At 38.7% G+C, this 23471-nt stretch overlaps 1 protein-coding gene across 2 annotated transcripts in view; it reads right to left on the bottom strand.

The window, feature by feature from the left end:
• Window positions 1-22717, bottom strand: part of SLC39A10 (solute carrier family 39 member 10) — a 40812-nt gene extending 18095 nt beyond the window's left edge. Inside the window, exons 1-2 of one of the 2 annotated variants that reach the window (XM_034429784.3) lie at window positions 22322-22717; window positions 538-1560 (exon numbers count right to left, since the gene is read on the bottom strand). In XM_034429784.3, coding sequence (XP_034285675.1) covers window positions 538-1551 — 1014 coding nt within the window. In that variant the 5' untranslated portion in view covers window positions 1552-1560; window positions 22322-22717. The remainder of the gene's footprint in view (window positions 1-537; window positions 1561-22321) is intronic. The other variant, XM_034429791.3, reaches the window with a different exon arrangement.
• Between the last annotated feature and the right edge of the window lie 754 nt (window positions 22718-23471).

Below are 23471 nucleotides of genomic sequence, written 5' to 3'. Positions count from 1 at the left end.
ATATTAGTAAGTTAACCAGTTCATCAAGTACAAAAATCTATTGGTCCTATAAACAAATAAAAATACCTTGTATTTATCCTGGGATAACCTAAATAGGTACGTAGATAAGCATTTCCCCTTCTTTATTAAATATTATTTATGCTCAATAATGCCCTATAAAGCAAGTATCTATCTACTGGTATAAGCTATATAAACCCTTAATATAGGTTTTCCCCTTTTATTCAATTGTGTCCAATTCTCAGAGACTGACTGGACAAATCCTTGCAGTTTTCTTGGCAAGGTGTTTTTGCCTGCTTCCTAGGACGGAGAAAGTTAGGTGGTCCAAGGTCTCCATCTCCAATTCCCTGTTATTAGCTTGATACCTTCACCCCTACACCAAACTGGCTCTCTAGTTCTTCCTTAGTTACACACAATTATATAGAATTGCAACTTCTAACATACATAAGTCAGCACAACAGCTGGCTCTGATGGGCAAAAATTTGGGGAAGGCTACTTTTTCTTAAAGATTCATCATGTTCTTTTTGGGCTCATACAGACCTCTTCAGAAGAATGCTCATCTTCATTATGGTTCTTGTGATTAGCATGCTTCCCCACGCTGATTTGTTTATCAGGTGCCTCTCGTTTGCTGGTATGCCGATACCCATCCCCACTGGCAGGATTTGGATCTTGATGTCCATGAGTAGCTGAATGATCATTATTGTGTTCATGAAAACGTGCATGTGTGAAAGATACATCATGCAGATGGCCATGTTTATTGACATGATTATGTTCATATTGCTCATTTGAGTCATGATTGAGGGTAAAATCTTGTGCTGTAACTCTTGAAACTTCCCTGTTCTTCTTTTTCTGCCATTTCTTAGAGTGCTTATGTTGTTTTCTTTCAGGCTGCTCCTGAGTAGTATTGGTCTCTGAGGAAGGCTCGTGACTTGGTTCCCCGTGATCACTGGCGTTAATGGAATCATTTTGAGACTGATGAGTATTGTTATGGTCCATGTGGCGATGCGCATGACGGCGGTGATGATGCTTGTGATGTCTGTGATTATTAGAGTCATGAGCATGTGTACCATCAGGCTTCAAAGATGATTCTGTAACTTCTTTCACTGGATCACATTTCTGGCTCCTTTTGCCAGATCCTTCATTTGCAGTCTGGTTTTCTGAGCTTGGGTGATCATGGGAATGAGGATGGTTGTGGGAATGAGAATGCTTTCCTTCTTGTGTATCTAGTACATCTAAGTAAGAAACATAATCGTGGCCAATGTCCTCATGATTTATTTCTACTATTTTAATTTCTCCAAGGCCAAGGCTCATCATCAATTTCTCCAGGCCACAAAACGACAACTTTCCATTCTCACCGTAACGATTAAAGAGTTTTTCAATGTAGTATTTCTGTTTAACTTCAGCTTCCTTACTTGGTTCAGGCTCAGTCCTTTGGTTTTCGGAGATTTGACAGTCATTGTGGCTATGTTCACCTTCATGGCAATGGTGACATTGATGGAAGACAAATGTCAGCAAACAAATGAGGCAAAATTGTGTGTGCCTATGAACCTTCATTTCTGTTTTCTGCAAGGGAAGAAAATGAAAGCCCTATCTGTTAATTTCTTTTGGGATGGTGCTGAATTACTTGTAACAACGAATATAGTTTAAAGTGATAGGAACTGTAGTTATTAATTAAAAAAAATCTTTTAGAATAAACATGCATGCAACTATGTAAGGTGCATATAGGGACCAGACCATGACACTTTAATCAAAAAATATAAAAATAATCTTTACCAATAATTACATTTTAAGATTTATTTGTAAATCAAACAATTATAGCTATGCCTACACAATTTCTTGGCCACTGTCAAAAAGCAAATGGAAGGTATAATCAAATTGGAAAAGTACATTCAAATTCCTATTTATGTATGGAAAAGTAATCAGTTTTAAAATCTCTGATAATATAGGTATTAGCTAGCCACCAATTTCTTTAATGTGATATATAATATTCAAATGAGAAAAAAATGAAATAAAAGGAAGAAAATTTTTATTTTATTTAATTAAATATCTTTGGGGTCAAAAGCATTTTCCAAAGACCTCATTTTTCTTATTAAAATGTCCATTCATTAGAAGACTGCCTTAAGACTTCCAGGAGCACCATTATTAAAAAACTAGAATCTGTTTTTTAATAGATGAATACATTAAGAAACATGCCCATCTTAAGTAAAATTTTTTGAAGAGAATCTTTTCCAAACATAACTTTCTTAAAATACAGAATTACAAATTGCAGGTCATTGATTTTGTTCTATATTTAAAATTAGGTCCCATTAACCTCATGGGTGTCCTGCTCTGGCAATATAAACTATAAAAGCTGACATTTGTTCAAGCAAAGAAGCTGAGGTAAATTTTAAACAGATGATTTACAGTGGATCTTGAAAAGCTGAGAGAGCTGCCTGCTCAGAAAATTGCCAGCATTGGTGCTGCTTTCTTCCCGACAACTTCTTTGTCCCTGAATTTATAGTAGTATTTTTAAGGTCAGAGGTTTTTTTGTCTTGGGAACAGCTGGAAGAATGACCTGAGAAACTAAGCCCTAAACAGCAAGAGGACTTGAATCAAAATAAAATAATTACTACTTTTTATTCAACCCTTCATCTAAGGACTCTTAGTACTAAAGCCGCCTTGGGATCCTGCATGATAATTTTTTGCTGATATCGAATGACTTTTTCACAGCCATATATAAACTTGCAATTTTCAAAAGTTTTCTGGAATTGCACCTACGGAGGAATTTTGCAAATGAAAAAAAGACAATCTGCTTAACCAGTAATAGCTCAAGCAATTCATTTTATGTCATGATCTATTTTATGTCTAACAAATCAATCAATCTTTTCTTACAACCCAAGCATGTGTGTAGAGGTTTGTATACATATGTGTACATACGTAACACATACATAGTATTCTTTCTACTTGCAAAAATTGCCGATAAGAAATGTGGATATATGAGCCCTCCAAGATAGACCAAAAATGGAAAACAAACACATGTAAGTTAATACTACTTTTATTTTGTTTGAGTAACAGAATCTTGCAAGTCTGCTTCTTCAGTTTATCTTCATAAGAAATAGGTCATGTCTGAGATGACACTTCAAATTTATATTTCTATTCCAGATTCAGATTTCTTTTATCTGATTGTTGTCTTGGTTGTGGCTGTGCTCCTGTTCCTCGGGGTTATTTCTTCTGTCCATTACAGAGTGACTGTAATATGAATAGGAGAATATACAAAACATACAGATCACAAAGCAAATCTCTAAGCTTACCTGATTACGATGCAAAATTATGGACTTAAGTCTCTTGCAGTCACACAAGTGCTCATCATGCTAAATAAAACTGGATCTAACTATGTGCAGAATGGAATGAGTCCATGCCACAAATGTTTAAAAAAATCCAATGAGTGGCTCTGAAATAAATCTAAGGCAGGTACATGCATAAGTATAACATTTCATGGGTCATAAATGTTAGCTTCTTGTTCCTTCTGGTGGCCTAAAAAAAAGCTTGACATCATAGGACAATCTAAATTATATGCCACATGTAAATTAGTCATGCAAGTACTTTTACAAAATTATATGAACTAGAAAGTAAGTAGCCTGGGTTGCATAATAGTTGGAAAAGACAAGAAATCTTATCTCTGGCCTACAGAAAAATGTACGCTTCTGGCTTTTAAAAACAGATTGAAAACACAACAATAATTTTGACCAAGTGGCTTGGCAAAAGAAACAGTTTTTCTCTCCTCTACTTTTTCGGTATGGTCATAGAGAAAGTTACCAAGATGACTGATGGAGAGATGAGAAGTTCCATCCTTTCTCCACTAGACTTAGCATAGAGAATTCTCCAAGTTTTAAGCGGAAGAAGGAAGATGCATTGATGTATATTTATTTAGGCTAAAATCAAACAGTAAGATTAAAATGGATTAAGAACAATTCTGCCAGGGCTGTTTAACGTCAATGGAATCTTGCATGGATTGCTCAAGCTTCTCCCTTCCAGGGGTCACCCTATGACTGAGGTAAAAGCTATTTCTAAATATGGTATAAGATAAAATATCAAACTAGTAGCATCACTCTGGTCTGCCTTATCGTACTGCACAGGATCAGATATCAAGAATTCTGCACAAGTTATTCTCAGCAAAGGAAGGATATAGAAAGATAACTGTAAAGGAATAGGACAGATTCCTTTCCTTACAATCTCTCCTGTCCCAGGGCAAGTCTCTTATCTGAGAGTCACCTACTGCAACACAAAGATTAAATAAGGCCAAAGGGACAGCAATGTCTGTGGAAGAGATGACTCTGAATGAACTAATGAAATAGAAAATTCAAAAATATCATGGCCCTGAGGTTGCCAATTTGAACTCTAGTTAATTTAATTATTAAAAAATCAGAATTGCTTTGGAACTTATTAAACATACCTTATGGTCGCCAATAGATGCTAAGCCAACAGAAGGGCCATGATGGGGAAGTGGTTAGAATACAGTATTGCAGGCTAATTCTGCTGACAGACAGCAGTTTGATTCTTACTGGCTAAAGGTTGACTCAGGCTTCCATCCTTCCGAGGTTGGTAAAATGAGAACCCAGATTGTTGGGGCCAATATGCTGACTCTGTAAACTGCTTAGAGAGTGCCGTGAAGCACTATGAAATGGTATATAAGTCTATGTGCTACTGCTATTGCTATGCAAAGATTGTAATTTAAGGAAAAATTATAAAACATGAAAGCTAACAAATTGTTAAATGTTATGGAATAAAAACTGCCACCTAAGCAAGCCTATTTAAACAAAAGTAACTTTTACATAAAAACGGAAAAACAATTTTAAAGAGAAATTGTTATGCTCTTGAAACACGCCCTCACTATGCAATATTAATTAAATGCAAATTTATCTTAATTTGTGAACAGTCCAGATAGAGAAATGTATAGAATATTAATCTAGAAAGACAATAATAAAATACTGCTAGGACTCTGAAATGCAAACACATTTTCTGATCACACTTTTCAATGCTCACCAACATACCATCTGAATGAAGACTTTTAGATACCTATCTAGGGATATTTGCACATGTAGTTTCACAGACATCCTTAAGATGTTTCACAGTCATCCTTAAGATGATATATGCAGCATCAAAAATAGTTTTAAAACACAGATTTTGATGGCTTGGTCACCAAAATGATATATATTAAAGTAATTTCCTTTTTTAATATTGCCTTTTTCTTGAAAATACTCTATTTAGTGTGCAATAATTCTAGCAATTACATACAGTAAGGTTTGAAAAATTGATTCCTTTATTATAGCAATAATTAGGTGGCCCTGCTTTTTTCCCTATAGCATACACAAATCGTCCTCGTGTGAAGTCTAGTATAATCAATTCTAAAGCATAAATGAAACGTAAAAATCTAGGCATAGAAACCTTACCTCTTTACAGTTCTTAAGTTACCTTTCAGACTGAAGTGTCAAGAATGGAGTACCCAGCCCAATAAAATGCTGTGATAATTTGTTCAGGACATGAAGCTCTGTATTTCTCTAAGTTGTAACTTATGGATGCTCTTTGGATCAGATGCAGAAAAGGTATTTTGGAGGGGGTGTGGGCATACTCATTGCATCTGATAGCGCCTCCTTAAAGCCATGACATCATTTCCTGGGTAGTGTAGGATGCATGAAAGGGTGTACCTTTGTTAAGGAGAAGCCACAGGTGCAGCAAAGATGACCTTGTCTTCTCTGAAGCACCTTTCTTGTTTTGGAGTCTAACAGCTACAGACCACTCTTGTAAGCCACCAGAAATTCAACTCAAGCCATCACAGTGAAAACCTTTAAAATACCGTAATATTAGCCAAAAAAAAAAAAGATAGGGCACCCAATTCCTAATCCTCAATATAAAAGCATATTAGCCATAAACCTCAACTGTCAATTATTGAGGAAAATTTAAATGAAAAGTATGGCAAACCACCAAACACAATAATCATTGTCAATGTAAGGGCAGTTTAAAAAAGAACTTGAGGTGTTTGTCCTTCTTCCCTTAAAAAAAAGTTCCCATCCTATCGAGGGCCTAACCTGATTTTGCATATTTAATAATTTGTTCTTTTATCAAGTAAAAAGCAATGTCAGAAATCAATCTAGGAACACCAGTTTTTGATGAATGTGGCACCTTAAAATTCCCTTTGAATCCAAAGAGTGAAACTCACTGATGAGAGTCAGCATGTAAAACTGATGGGAAAGCAGATACATTATCTATAATGATATTGCATGGTAATATTGTTTTCCACTAAATTATTCCAAATAGTCACAAAATTAATATCTCTTGTAATGCAAAAAGTCCTGCTTAAACGTTTTCTTTCAAAATAGCAAACTGTTGATCTATTTCAACTTCTAAGCTATGGGTCCAAAGGGTAAATCAGAAGCTGCTCTGAATACTCACATTTTTCTGTAGTCATTATTTCAGCAGAAATGTGTTTCTTGCTTAAGAAAAAAGAAAATGACTCAAAAATTTAATTCCATGCAAAAACATTAAAATTCTTTCAATGAAATCTGAATTTATGCAGTTCTATCAAATGTGCAGGTTTGCATCCCACAAATACTTATCTGGCAGGCTTTTGTACACACTGAAGATTTTTCCCCTAATTTAAATGCATTACAATAAAAGGAATGTGGATTTTGGGGTTATTCTTTTTAATGGGATGTGTGCATGTGTTTGTGAGAGGCGGGGTGGGGGAGAACAATAGGGTGGTTCATCTTCTTTGTACAGTATGTCAAAACTAAATTAAAATTTATAAGCAGTTTTTGTTTATTCACCAGAAAATAGAAATGTTTCCATGGTTTGCTGCTGAAGTCTTGCAGAGCGTGATTTCTGTAGAATGCATATGAATACATGTTGTCCATTTTTGAATTGGCTCTTCAAACAGCAGTATTGCCAGAATTTTTCCCCTGGAAGCAATTTCAACACTTAAATCTTCCCTTTTAAGGAGGAATATATGACCTCTGAGTGCTGTAATACTGTGTATTACAAATTTGATAATACACGCATTTACCATTAAGAAACCGAGCAGTTATCCAATAACCAAAATATAAAACTTCACAAGAAAATGTGACTCACAATGCTGCATGTCTGACATCATACCAAATTAAAATTTCCCAATAAGTGTTTTTGTTCAGTGTCCTTTCTCAATTTACAGAAAGTGCCTTCCTCAATGTAGAAAAAATAAATTAGTTTTGCAATTTGATCATGCATGCAGACATCACTTTTATATAAAAACAATTGTAAAGCATTAAAGATCTGTGGGCTGCATTGATGTTTTTTTTTTTAAAAAAAAATCATATCACAGAGTCAAAATAAAGCATTTCCACAATCAATTTTTATTGTCCAATCCACCTTATTTTGCCAGCGAAGAGCCTCTTTAGAGGGCAAGAAAAAAGCTTTTGAACACTATGACCAAATCTTTTGAAGCAGCAATAGCAGAAGATATACCTGTCATTAAGAGTAAACTTTTACCATTCAAACAAAGCATGAGACTTTATATTATCACCCCCAACCCCCGTCTTCTTAGTGTCTTCTTAAAGTCTCCGTAAGAAATGGCCTAGTATATCTGGATATCTTCCTTCCTGCAGGAGGAAGATCAGGAGAGGAAAACAAAAGATTTCTAGGGTAACAGGTTTGCTTGTCACTTGCCAAACTGATATGACACCATGTGATAAAATATATCATGGCTTTATCTAGTTGCCAATCAGATTGGTTTACTTGTCAATTCATTTACCCATTTCTGGTCAGATATAACAAAATAAGAGACTGGATATAAATTACTGTTGTTTTTAAATCTAATTCCATATAATTTAGTCTTTACTTGGAAAAGGGTACATAACCTGAAAGTAATACATTATTATAGAAAATTATTGTTGCAAGTGACTTAGCACTGGCAAAATAGGACTCTTAGGGGTTTTTATTTCTACACTAAAGAAATTAGTTATATTTACTTACTTGAAGTATATTTAGGTATATACAGGATATATATTTCTGGTTTGTTAAACATTTATGTTTTAATTCTTCTCAGAGTACAAAGCTATATATTAGCTGATTTACCTTACTAACAGCATTTCTGCACATTAATATTTTAGACCAGTTTATACATTCATCAGATGTGTTTGGAGAAATCACTTCAGGAGGACTTTTACCTAAAGTAACCAAATATGAAGAGCAAGCTCACAGAATTTCAAATTTCTAACTTAAGAGGAGTTATTGCTTACTCTGTGTAGTTTTTAACTATAATTCATAACATATGGCTATATATTTAAGCTTTAATATGGATTATGGGCATACATCACAATAAAACTTGCAAGAGAATATGATTACATTACAACAAAACCTGTATTGGCTGATTATGTGTCATCAGGTTGATGTTGATTCCTACCAACCATGGACTAGATTTACATTCAGGTAGTCTTGGACTTATGACCACAACTGAACCCAAAATTTATCTTGCTAAGTGAGAATTTGTTAAGTGAGTTTTGCCCCATTTTACGACCTTTCTTGCCACAGTTGTTAAGTGAATCACTGCAGTTCTTAAATTAGTAACATGGTGGTTAAGTGAATCGGACTTCCCCATTGACTTTGCTTGTTAGAAAGTTGCAAAAGGTGATCACAGGACTCCAGGACACTGAAACCACCATAAATAGTGGTCAGGTGCCAAGCGTATCAATTTTGATCATGTGAGCATGGGGATGCTATAATGGTTGTAAGTATGAAAACTGGTCATAACTCACTTTTTCCGGTGTTGAAACTTTGAACAATCGCTAAGTGAACTGTTGTAAATCGAAGACCACCTGTATCTAAATAAACTACTAATCTGATTAACTTTTAAAGGCAGAGGATTTTTTGGAGTTTTTACATGAATATCCAAGGAACCTAATTGTATTAAGTCAGTATGTGCTTGCGCATGCTACTCAGATTATTCACTGTAAACTAAACACTACTATTCAAGATACTGTCTAAAGCACATCTTAGAAATTACGGAAAAACCAATTAATCAAAGGAAGTCATTTAAACTTATGGTAGATGTATTTTATCTACTCAGTTTCATGTACAACAAATAGTCTTTTACCTTCTCCTTATATTTCAAATATTAACATTCACCCAACCACTTCTAACTTATTAAACACTTCCACTAGCCAGAACAAAGAACGCACTATTACCAATTCTCTAACCATAACTATCATCCAATTTTTATTTAAAACAATTGGAGCTAATGCTGAGAAAAGCTTCTTAACTATGCGGCACAGAAAAAGAAAGAACTCCAAAATAAACAGAAATATTATTTCTACTTCCTCTGAGTTTGCCAATGGTTAGGAACCCCGGACTACAAACTGAATAATCAACATGGTACATAAGCCAAAAAGCAATTGTCCCGATTTATTTTCTTGTCTCAAGAGATTAATAGCTAAATTATCCTGCATGCTATAGTGAAAAAGAAGCATCTACCCCAACATGAAAATGCAGGCAATAAACTTCAGCTTTTTAAAAATGCCATTTACAAAATGCAATGGCAGGAAAACTCATGAATATCCCTCTTTCACCAGCTCGCTCATTCACATTTCCTTCTCTAGCAATCACACAAGTTGTTAAAAATGACTATTGCCAACCATTCTTGAAAGAAGCATACACCCCTTCTATGTCTATATCTAATTGGAAAAAATAAATTTGCCAAGAACTATTCAGTCTTAGAAAATTTAACAATGGATAAAGCCACTCATTCATCTAAACTAAGTAAATTAATAAAAAATAATAATTATCTGTTTTGCATTCCAATTCTCAAATTCAAAGCTAAAGTTGTAATCCTGTGCACACTTACCTAGGAGTAAATTCTACCACTCTATATGATTTATTTTAGAATACACATGATCAGCTTTAAGCCTTACTAACTTGTTATGACTCACTTATTTTCATAAGCATTTATCATCATATCCTTCATTCCGAAACCACAAAACATCTATGTGTCAGATTTTAACTTCACATACTTAATTGCTTAACTTGCATGATAGCATCTAAGCAAACGTGAGTGGAGCAAGGAGTTAAGAGATTCTTATCAGCCCTAGGCCTGGCCTGGCATTTCCAGATGGTTATGTCTGCTTTCCATCACTTCCATCTAGAAATGATGAATTTTCAGCAAATCCTTTATTATAGCCTTGATTTCTAATTTGTGGTATTTGATTATATTGTATATAAATTTTCTATGGCAAGCCCTCTTTTGGACATCCCCCTTGTCTGAAATGCCTTAATTCTGACAAAGCAGAAAATTGGAGAAGAAAACTAAGATTTGTTAGAATTATCTAACAAAAATACAATGAAGCATTACCAAGCATAAGGACATGTCACTGATTTCTACCAAGTATAGAAATCTGCTACTGAGGATCTTGCGGCTACACAGACCTGAACATTGAACTTGGACATCCCAGTTTGTCATCTCGAACTAGGATGTCCAGTCCTAAGAGCAACTATCTTCACTGGAGAGGAGCAAGCATTTATATATTATAAATATTTATATTTATAAGCATTTATAAATATATTTATAAGCATTTATAAACATAGGCTCAGCTACTATTATGTTTAACAATTACTTATGTGATACTGTCAAAATTAACTGCATGCTAAACTGTTGTGAATTGGATACTACAGGTAGTCTTTGACTTATGATCATTTGTCTAAAAACAATTATAAGTTAATATTGAACAGAGGGACATGATCAGTCCCCATAGTTATATTGTTGCAATGCACCTGAGGTCATATGACCAAAATTCAGGCAGCTGGAGCCTACCTACACTAAGACCACAGGGGCATGTAAATCCCAACTCTCTCCCCCCTCCATGCCCTTTTAGAACCCTGTACCCTCAACACCTTATCTGATCTTTATCATCTTCTTTCCCCCACTGCTGACTGAACATGGCCATCGTGGCCCTACAATGAGGCAGCTGCTAGAACTTCCCCAGGTCATACATGGCAGTTTGAGAGTCCTGGTGAAGATGGCCTCACATGGCCAGTAGCTGCCACACAAAGGGCCAAGCTGGGCATTCCTCACCAATAGGACCAAGAAGATGGCAAAGGTCAGCTGGGATGGTGGAGGTCAGGGTGGAAGGTGCCTCAGAGTGGTGGACCAGACTGCGACTTCAAGCTGTGGTTCAGGAGCTTGCATACATGGCTGCATGCAACACCCCTCTTTCCTAGCTTCCCTGAGTTTGCGTCACACTGCAGTACTCCACACTTGTCTAAATAGACAAGGCATACATGTAAAAGAACACACAAGTTCAATATTTCTCAAGTTGCTCTTTTTTCTACCTCTTTCCTTTCAGCACATTCTCTTAAGGAAGACAAGCAGCAGGGTGGATAAAAATCAATGATTTTTTTTAAAAAATCAGATTTTTAAAATTTAAATCAGATTTTTTTGATTTAAATAGGATTTTTTTGATTTTTATAGTTTATTTTAATAAAAAACTTTTGGGGTAAAAATCTATTGTAAGATAGTTTTCTATTTAAGATACATAAATAATTTAGTTTATTCAGCATGAAATGGAGCTTAGTTATGTAGCATGAGGCTGTATATTCTGCAACAGTGGGACTATCGGTGAGTCAACAGTGGGTCAAAGGAGTAGCAGAGATGACAGTTGCTCTTTAAAAATTACGATTTAAATCGAGTTGATTTAAATCAAGCCTTTTTACTAGTGATTTAAATCATGATTTAAATCAACTCGATTTAAATCAAATCCACCCTGACCAGCAGTATTTGAATCTTTTTTTAAAATGCCAATTATTGTTTTTAATGAATACCAAAATCATGAACAGAGAATTGTGTTCTAAATTTTTAGACTAAAATGCTAAGGTCTTCTCACTATAGTTATTACAGGTTGCAGCTCAGCTTGTTTGCATTAGCTAACAAAGTACAGTACAAGGAAGCATTTGCTTCCTTGTTTGAATTATCGAACAAAGTACAAGGAAGCATCACCAAGGTAGGACCATGTCACTGATTTGTGCCAACTATAGAAATCTGTGGGACTGCAGATTTGAACTTTCCATAAACAGATGTCATCTCAAACTAGGATGTTCTGTCCTAAGAACAACAAAAGCCTAGAGGCATTTAAAATGCAAATCTTAGCTTTAGCTAAGTAACCAATTTACTAAAATGCCAATATGTTTTCAAGATATGAGATAATCCTCAAATACTGTAAAATATATTCCAGAATATGTATGAGAAATGTGAATTTATCATAATCCTTTTTCATTTTTTAAGCAACAATAGCTTTTTCAGAGATAAAACATGCACCTTTTCCAAATCCATCTCTCATTTAAGCCACTTAATCTTATATTTTTAGCATGGGCTCATGTACAAACATAACAGGAATGTTAAAATTACAAATGAGAAATATTTTAGTACATATTGTATGAGCAAAATTCTACTCATCCAAGAACTCTCCCAAGTGCAAATCTGTTGCAGATGCTCAAAACTAAATTTCAACAGCAGGTGGGAGTAGAGGTGATAAATAAGAATTCACACCATCATTGATTTAAATCCATTTGAGTAAATTTTACGGAACTCAGCAAGGCTTATATTGAATAGATAAGCATGCAATTGTGCTAAAAAGTAGAAGCCAATGGAAACTGAGTGGAGTTTAATTCTGTTCAGAAATGTGTAAAAATGTAATAAACTAGAATGTAATAAACTAGATAAATGTAACAGAATATTTTTGAAAAAACTGAATAATTTCTGCCTGTTTTACTTATCAAGTCCTGTTTATATTTTATTGAAATGTGAGGTAAAACTCATTCACACATGTATGCGTATCACTTGATTTCAGATAAAAGAATCAACATGACTGAAAAGCATGGTTTGATGCATGAGGTAATAATGCAACGGCTACTTCTCAAACACAATGAAGTTATGACTTGATCTTGTAGTTATATGATTCATGATGTATGGATGAATGCTAACCACAGCTGCTGCATCCTGTCCTAATCAATGCTTCTGTTCTCCTACATTGTGATGATCTAGGCAATATGTTGCATTGTTTATTTATGAAGAACCCTACAAGCAAAAAGCCTTGTACCAAGTTTCTATGCTTAAAAAAAAGAGACAATTTATTCCTTTGTAAAAAAAAAACTTTATTTCTATCATGCAATTCAAAAATAATTACTCAAAAGTTACTTACTTTTTCAGAACATATGTTACAATATGGTGACAAATTTGGAAATCTTTGAAAATATTTATGAACGTATTTCAAATCTCACATTAATCAGCCTTTAAAAACAAATATTGCAATCTTTTAAATAGAAATACACATTTTATTTTCTTACACATTTATTTTATAAACATAGTTAAAATTTCAAAGTGTTTAAGAGTGGAATGATCCAAAATAATTATGTCAACTTTTCAAAATTAGTTAAGTTGATGTTAAAGAGATTGCAGAGTTAATCTTGACAATCTGATCAATTATGAGAAGTTGACACTGTGAAATGTTGCACTCATTTTCACAGGACTAAACCTTCAATTATTTACGATTTAGTCACAGACTTGCAATATTATCAGTAGTTGCATACCTTAGCTGTGTTTTCATTCCTAGTACTTGTACCACTTGTACAAAGTGGTTTTACTCAAATTCAGTTTTCTTTTTTCAAAAAAAAAAATCGAAACAGCTTGCAGTTTCTCTAAAAATAATTTTTATAACACATTTTAAGTTGTTTACAATGCAGTTATATTACTTTTTGAAGCAAAATGTTAAATGGCAACATAAGGTGATATACGTTACAAATACTAAATGTATAGAGTTCAAAGATAAAAGTTGAAACATCCAAATCTCAAAAGGCCAAGTTGTAACTTCAAAACACACATTTTCATTAACACCAATAAGAAATCGAGAAATCATGTAAATTTTAGTCCTAAAGTAAACATTAGGATTGCATTTGTATCCCCATTTTCCACAAATAAATTCCACTCAACTCAGTATTCAGTACCTAACTTATATAACCATATAAAGATTATGCTACTATGTATGCTACTACAGTACAATGTGGATGAAATTCTGAATCTTATGGTCAGGTACAACAATTTTGATACATTATGTATAGCTGTATTGGCTAAGCCAGCCAGTAACAAAAGCACACATACTTGCACAGACACAAACAGTATTTTACAGATTTATAAACATAAAAATACAGGTTCTGTATAATACAATGTTCTGTTATACATTAACATTAAAAAGAAATAGAGTGGGCTTCTTGTTGACCTCACGGTGAGATTAAACACGAGGAGCGGGTCTCTGCACTCTCGTGCCGAGTTCTCCCTGCTAGTTGGCTCCGAAAGGAGCCAAAGCCACCCTGTAGGGATGATGGAGCTAAGAGGGGTGCTCCGTGAGGTTGTGGAGAGTCGCAGCTCTCCGGTTGGACCCAGGATTCTTTTTCCCTCTCAGCCATGGCGAGGAAAAGAGGCAGCCGAAAGATGGCTGCTACGAAGCTGGGACAACCAGGGATCAACCGAGGACTGGTACTGGAGCGAAGTAGGTGAAGTGACTGAAATTGGGGGAGAGGATTTCTTTTTACTTAAAACCTAACCCCAAAGAACAATTTAGAACTATCTGTTCAGAATTGCTTGTTAAAGCGGCAATTAAGCATTCGGAGAAAAATATCAGACCAGAAGGAAAAGACCTAGGGAGGAAACAATACATTTCTAAAAATATAGAATGTTGGACTCTTAAACTGGGAAGACATGGTAATGGGAAGGCATTTTAAATCTGCTGCCTGAAACATAATGCACTTTTTTTTGCTTCCGCACGACCCATTTTTGGAATCGGGAAGGGGATCGCGGGTCTGCCACCCGAAAACTCTTTCCCGATTGCAAAGGAAAGCGTTTTCAGGCGGCAGACCTGCGATCCCCTTCCCAATTCCAAAAATGGGGCGTGCAGAGGCAAAAAAAGTGCATTGCGTTTCAGGTGGCAGATCTGGCCAGGAGGAAAGAGAAGGTGAGTCTGCTGAGGAGGAGGGCATGCAGCTCTGCAAGGTGCAACAGGGAGAAAAGCATTTTCAGGCGGCAGCGCTGCAATCCCCTCCCTGAATCTAAAACGGTTCCTGGTTCCCCACTGCATATTGCAGGGGAACTGGCCACCACCGGAAAGGCAGCTCTGCGAATTGCATTGGGGAATCGGGCCAATGGGCGGCGGTGGCTAGAAAGGACGGACACTTTGCTTTAAGGGTTCCTGCTCGGCTCCTGGGCGTGGAGAGGGTTTAGGCGGTGGTAGGGCTCCTCACATTGCTGGGGAGTGAAGTCATCATGGCCATTGTGTGCCCTGAGCTGCTCGCTGGGCAGCCATGGGGGGACCAGCCATGAACCGTGAGGCCCGCCTTGTTTGCCGAAGCCGCTGGGGAGATTCACCCCCGATTGCCCCGAAGAGGTTCATTCCTCAGGCTGTGCCCCGATCCTCCCCCCAGAGCATGCGAGGGGTCTCTTTGGGGGAAGCGAGTAGTCCCTGCGGATTGCAGAAGCACCCCGATAGGTTTTCTGGAAAAGAACTTCTCAGTACTGGTAATCAATGCCCTCTTTCCCAGCCGAGTCTCTGAGGCACCTCTCGTTTGCAGCAGAAGAGGGCAGCATAAACCAAAGCGTCTGAGTAACTGGCAAAGAAAGCCGTGCTTCCTAAAAAATAGAAAGGTACCGTAATCCACGCCAAAGGAAGAAACCCAGGCTTTCAACACCTACAGCTATAGGTAGGAAGATGGAGGCGTCTCAGAAGCGGAGCCTTCGGTATCAAGTCCCTCTTCTGTCCCCATGAAAATCATCCCCCACCCCACACACTCCAGTTAAATGCGTGTAGAGTTGTAGGGTTTGTTTTAAAGTGATAAAAAAAATCTGTGCTGCTTGTTATCAAAATCGAGTGGAAATGAGGACGTGGCTGATGTTGATGCTGGTAGGCAGAGACAGAATTTTTTTTTTCTTGTTTTCCTCGCCAAAAATTAAGGTGCATCTTATACTGAAAAATACAGTACATGAAGGATTGTGAAAATATCTACTGGGTTATATCTAACTACCCCATTACTACTGGAGAAATATGAGAACAAGGAACTTATTTAAAGTGATCCCTGAATGTTATCCTAGAAGATTGAATCTGTAAAGAGGACTTAAAGAGGCTTTTGATAACTCCTGGGACTATTTAAATGGAACCGATTGATTACCTATGGGATACAAAGAACTGTGATCAGTGTACTTCTTGAAGGGAAATTTTAGGTCTGAATAAATGGTTCTTGGACTACTGGACAAAAGTGGGATTTAAAAATAAAAACAAAATAAGATGCTTCATAAGAAATGAGTGGAAATTTGAAGGAGATGGCATTGATTTTCCAAAGCACAAAGGACATCATGGAGAAAGGATTCAAGGAGACTATGAAAAAAATGGAAAATGCTATACGATAAATTATGAGTAAAGGTCTAGATCTGTGATGGCGAAGCTGTGGCACGCAGAGCCATGTTGCCTGGCACACACGGCGTCACTCATTCCTCTTCCGAGGCACACATGTGCACCAGCCAGCTAGTCTGCTGGTCACTGGTTCACATGGGCACGCAATGATCAGCTGGCCTTCATGTGTGCAGAAATGGCCAGCTGAAGGCGCACGCTTAGTGCGGGTGCGCACTGGCCATGCCATCGTCACCTGCATGCAGCTCTAGGACATCCATCCCTTGCCAACCAGGAGCGCTGCTGCCAGTCGCTCTCCTGCACCCGCCCACCTGCCTCATCACCGTCACTATGAGGGAAGGCCCCGAAGCTGCACTGCCTGGGATGCCAGTCCACATGGCGGGAGACCAGGTATGGCTGGACGCTGCCCGGAGTGCAAGGCTGGCAAGAGGAGCCCCCACTGCCTTATAGCCGGCCTACTGCCACCACCCTCTCTGCCTGCTCCTGCCACTGCTAGGGTAGCAGCAACACGAGAATCGCCACCCCAGGGGTGAGGGGGTGGCGGCAGCAAGGATGGGCGAGCCGGGTCTTCCCTGTCTCTCTGCACAAACAGGCTTCTAGCATGGTCCCAGGCCTGGAAGGGGGGGGGAATTGAAGCCCTGGCACGCCTATCCTTTCCGCTGCCACCCCATCATCCCCGCAGCTTCAGAGAAAAGCGTTTTCAGGCAAATTCAAAAACGGGGCATGCGGAGGCCAAAAAAAGTGCATTGCATTTCAGGCCTCCGGGGGAGGGATTGAAGCCTGACACCGGCTGCTCCTGCCACTGAGAGGGAAGTGGCAGGGTGAGAAGTGCCAGTGGCGGGGGGGGGGGAATGGGGTGGCAGCGGAAAGGATGGACATGCTGGGGCTTCAATCCCCCCCCCCGAGACCTGTTGGTTGAATGTAATAATTATTATTAATTCTACTAGTTTTATTTGTATTAGAATGTATGACACCCAGGTGCCACACTGGTCATGCATTGATATGTATATCTAAAATAAAATAAAACACTTATATAAAAAAAATAGCCTAGCTTTTTATTAGTAAAATACAAAAACAATTTAGATTGCATATGAACACCTTCCTAGACAGATAGCAAGAATACAGTTTCCCCAAAAATAAGATCCTGTTTTATATTTTTTTGAACCTTGAAATAAGCGCTTGGCCTTATTGCCATGCGCTCAAAACCTGATTGGGCTTATTATCAGGGGATGTCTTATTTTGGGGGAAACAGGGTAGATAAAATAAAGAATCAGGATGGAATAGGGATTAGAATGGCTATCATTTATATGAAATATAAAATCCATTTACTTAATAGAATATTTCAGATGAGAGAGCTTTAAATGTATAAATGAAGAACATCCCAACAACTTATTCAAGTAGCTGCATTCTTTTTAGGATTGTGCAGTTCCCATATTGTAGTCATGTAATTCTGGAAATAAATGTGGCTGTTTTAATGAGGCAAAACAGATGATTCAACATTCTCAAGAGTAACTTTTCAGAACTGAATGCAAAACTTTACAGAGCCATTTTATTGATTTATTAGTATCACACTCTAATCCCACAATTCTGGCTAATCCCATGAGCAAGTGCCAATTCATACATCAGAAATGTACAAATTGTACAGATACTGTACAACAAATGTATTTCAGGTTTCAGTTCTGCACAATTAAGTTTGGCAGAAACCCCAGAATGCAGTGGCTTCTTCTTGAAAGGAACCATTCCCCCCACCCCATTTTATGGGTACTTCAACAACAGACAAGTCCATGAAAAATTTAGCATGCTATGTGAAGCATGGATATGCCAAATGAATGACAGAGCCTTAGTTAGCTACATCATGTCATAGGAGCCCTGTGTATATCAAGTTAGAATTTGTGACTTTTTTTTTTTTTTTTGCCATGCTGATCCAGCAATAGGATTAGTGAGCCAGGCTGGGCACCAATGCTGCTCCATTGGCTCCTTTTATAGTTGTAACAGTCAGTATTTCTTTCAGGCAATATGAAAAAATAATTTAGAAATAGTAACATCATAGCAATGAAAGAAAGGTAAGATGAAATTAAAGGCAGTAATGTCAGGGAAACAGAGTAGCAAAATTTATCTGAAAGATAGTCTCCTGAACTTAAAAAAAATGCAGGTTGTAAAATCAAGTTCTGTTTATAAGCTCATTACACCAAAGTACAGTTAAACTTTATTCTGGGGAAAGCAATTCTCCAAACTAGCTGATCTAAAGATAACTGGATTGCAGAATATTCAACAGATCACATTTGAAGGGCTTTTAAGGATGCATATAGACCAGTCAACTTTGATTGATCCATGCTCAAGTTTGTTTCAGATTATGATGGTCTGAGAATGTAACAAAATGGCACTGTTGGTTCCAGGGGTGGACCACAGGTAATTATTTTAGAAAAAAAGTGATGTGAGAAAATAGCCAAGTACATAAGTGATCAGGAGAGAGTGAAATGCTGAGAAAATAAAGGAGGAAGAGCTAGTAGAATGACACTCCAGGAGCCTGTTGCTTTCAGTTTAAAATCTTCACAACAAATCCAAGTATTATATCAGCATATCTGGTGGGGAAGGCAGAGGGGAAGGAAGATGCTGGAAAAATCAAGTGTAACACAAGTGGATCAATAGGATATGCTACACTATGAGCTGCTGAGAGTAGAAGGAGAAAAGAGGCATAAAATGAACTAGCCTTGTCCTACTCGCTCCATATAGGATTCCCCCTCTGGAATTCTCCCCCCTCAGATGTTGGTTTGTCTGAAACCAAGAATAATCCAAACATTTCATTTTTTTTCTTAAACCTAGTCTAAGTGAAAGTGTAAGGAAGAACTTACAAATAAGGTCAAGTTGTTTTTGAATCAGGGAATGCAATACTTTTTACAATGCAATTATAGAAGTTATTTTGATATAATGGTAGAACATGATTCAATAACCATAAAATCTAGCTTGTATTAAGTAACCGGAAATTCACTAAAATGCATCATGTAGTTAAACAAATTGTATTCAAGGCAATCATTTCTAGCATATTCTCCAAGCTATCTGTAATATGATGCACAATGGTATCAGGCTAGAATCCAGGAGACTGGGAATTCTTGTCCCTCTTTAGGCACTAAGCAGGGTGGGCAATTTTGGGTCAGTCAGACAATGGCAAACCACATCTGGAATCTTGCCTAAAAATTGCAGGGACTTGTATAGGCTGTTGTCATGAGTCAAAACCAATTTGAAAGGCAGATGTACACATACAGATGTGGGGTAAATCCCACAATAAATCACTAGATTGATCAATTCCATTATGTCTTAAATTGTATTTTTAGAAAAAAAAATCTGTTGGGATCCGAATTTCAATTTCTCCTTACATCTACCTAAATCAATATGCATTAGCACATCAGATTGTTTGTCTGGTGAGATAAATGCTAGTGCATTTTTGAATATGTGCAGATTTGCAGTCATATTTTGATAAGTAAAAATAGCCCATCTATAGAAGTGAAAATACTCTTGGTCAAAAAAACACTGCTTAAAGATGACACTCCCTGATTTTTGATTAGCATTTAACAAAGAATAGTAGTGAGACTGTGGGTTTTTTTGCTGATAATCAAATACTGGAAGGTATTAATCGAAATAGTATTGTAAGGATAAGAGGAAAACTCAATCTTAGATTGGCACGCTAAATTTTCACTTTAAAATCTCCAAATAAAACATAGTTCTTCAAGTAACAAGGACAACCACCAACATATTTACAAATGATTTTGTGGATGGCTTTTTTAATGTTACCATCCACATATTAAATTTTCAGAGTCAGTTATGTCTCTAAAAATTTGTTGCATCATGGAATAAATTAATGACTGCAAGTAGCCAAACTTATAAACATTTATCTTCAGAATTACATGCACACAAATTTCTGACTGGATTGCAAACTAATCCAACACCCCTTTAAATCCAATCAAATTCATTCCAATGATGTATGGCATACTGTAATTCCTAATGTACAAGTGGAGTACATACTGGTTGTTCAACATATTTAATAGCAATGAAGTGAGGTCCTAGGAATTAGTCAAAGATTTTCTGGGGTAACGATCTTTGGGAAGTATCTATTTATTTGTCCATTATATTTATATATCCCAATTTTCCTCCAAAAGCTCAATACAATTTATAAGAAAATTATTTCACTCTCACAATAACAACCTGTCAGGTAACCTGAGTTGGGAACTAATTTAATTTAATTTAATTTAATTTAATTTAATTTCCAATTTATATACCGCCCTTCTCCCTGAGGACTCAGGGCGGTGTACAGCCAAGATAAAAAACATATAATACAAATATTAAAACATTTAAAAATATATATAAATTTTGGCCCGAAAGTTAAGAATCACAAACTAATTAAAAGAATTTAAAAGTTTCTTCTAAGCCAACCCGGCTTGCTGAAAAAGATAGGTTTTCAGGGAACGACGGAAGGCATTGAGGTCATGGATTCTTCTTATCTCTGGGGGCAGCTGATTCCAGAGGGTAGGTGCCCCCACAGAGAAGGCCTTCCCCCTGGGGGCCACCAGCCTACATTGTTTGGCTGATGGCACTCTGAGGAGGCCCTCTCTGTGGGAGCGCACGGGTCGATGGGAGGTCGTCGGTAGTAGCAGGCTGCTCCAAAGTCCCAGTGAGTTTTCATGGCAAATTTAACACCTTTAACTCTACTACACCACAATGGCTTTTACTGCTGTTGCATTTTACTGGCTTACCCTTCCATTTTATTTTGCAACTTTTAAAGGTGGGGGGGGGGAGCAAGAGTACGCAAACACCCAGAGGACCAGAGAACAGGAAGAGAAAGTCATATTGTAAGCAGCCCAGAAACGCCGAAAAGTGAGATTTAATAAACTACGAAGAGTGGGGAAAGATGCAGAAAAGGAAAAGACGAATGCTTTTAAAACGCGTATGAACAACAACGCAACCTCTCTCATCGCAATAAAACGGGGTCGGTTCACATTTTAAGAGGACTTTAAAAACTTTTCCATGGGCGTGAGTCAGCGCCACCAGGGTCGGAGAGCAAAAGAATACACTCGTGGCGGTCCTCTGCTATGTACCTACGATACACACGTGAAGGCGGCCCTGGGCCTAAAATCCGGAACAGCAGCCAGCAAAAGGAGTGGGTGGGAAGAGAAAGAGGCGGAGGAAGAGGAGGGTATTTGTGCAGTATGGAGCGCCTCCACACGAGGCCCCGAAACCGATCGGTAACTCCAGCTCCTGTGGGCAGCCCAGGAAAAGAGGGAAACACGAATCACTGCAGCTCCCGCCAGCTTCCTCAATCCGTCTACCACGCCTCCGCCGGTCGAACAAAACCCGCTCCTATCTTTGTTTCCCCCCCTCCTCCTCGCCTTTCCTACCCGCGCCTCTCCTCACACCTCGGGCTTGGGAGGGGGAAGCCACTTCGGCCTCCCGTGAACAAAGAAGCCCAGCCCAGCCTTCCCGCCACCCCTTCTCTCCCCGGGCCGCTTTCCACCCGCCAACTCCGCCGGGGAGGTCGGATGGGTTGATAGGCGGCCGACAAGGCGCGGGAACGGGAGCCGGGCTTTCAGGGCGGCGGGAGGGGGGGGGCGGACAGCCGGTCTCCTCAGGCTCCTTCTTCACTCCCGCCCGTAGCGAGGCTGAGGGGCGGTATCGTCGGCAGCGCCGGCAAGGCAAGGCAAGGCAGACTCTGCGTTCTCTTCGAACCGACCCTCGTCCTCCCCCGACGCCGAGGGGCGGCGATCCGCCCCGACCACCCCCTCCCGCCATCTCTCTTTCCCTCTCCCGCCAGAAACATCGCAGCGGAGCCGGCCGGCCGGCCTGTATGGGGGAGGGAATGTAAACAAACGGGGTTTTATAGCTACCTCAGCTCGAGTGTGCCGTGTGCATCTCCCTCTCCGCTCGGTACCAAACCGCCGCGCGCGGGTGCCGCCTCCTCCTCCCACTCCGCAGTGTTGCTGCTGCTGCCGCCGCTGGTGCTGCTGCTGCTGCTGCTACTACTACGACAGCTAACTGCTTGCTACTTTCCCAGGGCCTCCGCTACGCCATTCACCAAAACCGGTTACGCCGGGCGCCGACCTTCTGCCGAAGCCGAGCTGTCGCTTGGCGCGCGGCTAAACTACGCCACCTCACCTCCCCCCCGCCTCTGCAGGGCCGATGCGGAGAGTAGTGGCCCTACGCAAACGGCGTAACTGCGTTAGCGGCGGCGGCAGCTGCGGCACTTCGCAGAGGAGAGCATGCGCAGTGGAGCGAGGGGCTCTTACCCGAAAGAGGCTGTTTTCTTTTTCGCGCGGCGTTTACTGGATTATTGGGAGGGGGGGAGGCGTGTTTGTGCTGTTGGGGAAGCCGCTTGTAAACCCCTGTACAACGAAGACCGCCCACTTTGGAGCCTTTCTTCGCTTTTGGTGTGTAAATGAAGATCCCGGATATTTCACGGCTTCCCTGGAGAGAGGGATTGGAGTACAAGTTTTAAGTATTCAAGGGTGGAGCAAGAAAAGAATGAAAAGACATGGTTTGCACAGGAAGGAGAACAGAGAATAAAACTAAGATTAAGGCCACAACCGGAATAACCCTTGGAGGAAAACCTCTAATTTTGAAATTGGCTTATATAGTAATCATCCCCATTCATAAATTACTTGGTTCCTAAGCGGGCCATTTCTTTTGGACTCGTTCTGTGCTTTGTAAATGAATCTGCTGTGTTGGATTTACACATAACAGCCATTTGACTTCTTGTATGTTCATGACCATTCTTGGTTAAGCCTGGAAAAGCTAATCAGATTCTCCTTGGATAAAAAGGTCACTGGAAATTGTAGTAGGCTATATTGGGAAACAGAAGAAAATCCCAGAGGACTGCAGCTGGCAACTTCCTTCCATTTTGAAGCCAAGAAGTGCACTTGAATGTGCCTAAGTCACCAAAGAGTTGAACTCAATTGAAAGGAATCCTTCATTTTTAGATGAATAATAACATCTTCAAAACTGAACCACTTCTTATTCCCTGCCAAATGTTGGATCTTC

This window comes from Pantherophis guttatus, chromosome 1 (genome assembly GCF_059756535.1).
Source record: "Pantherophis guttatus breed Tessera chromosome 1, ASM5975653v1, whole genome shotgun sequence".
Classification (NCBI taxonomy): domain Eukaryota; kingdom Metazoa; phylum Chordata; class Lepidosauria; order Squamata; family Colubridae; genus Pantherophis; species Pantherophis guttatus.
The sequence above is the reverse complement of the archived record's forward strand: the minus strand, read 5'-3'. Positions and strand labels throughout refer to the sequence as shown.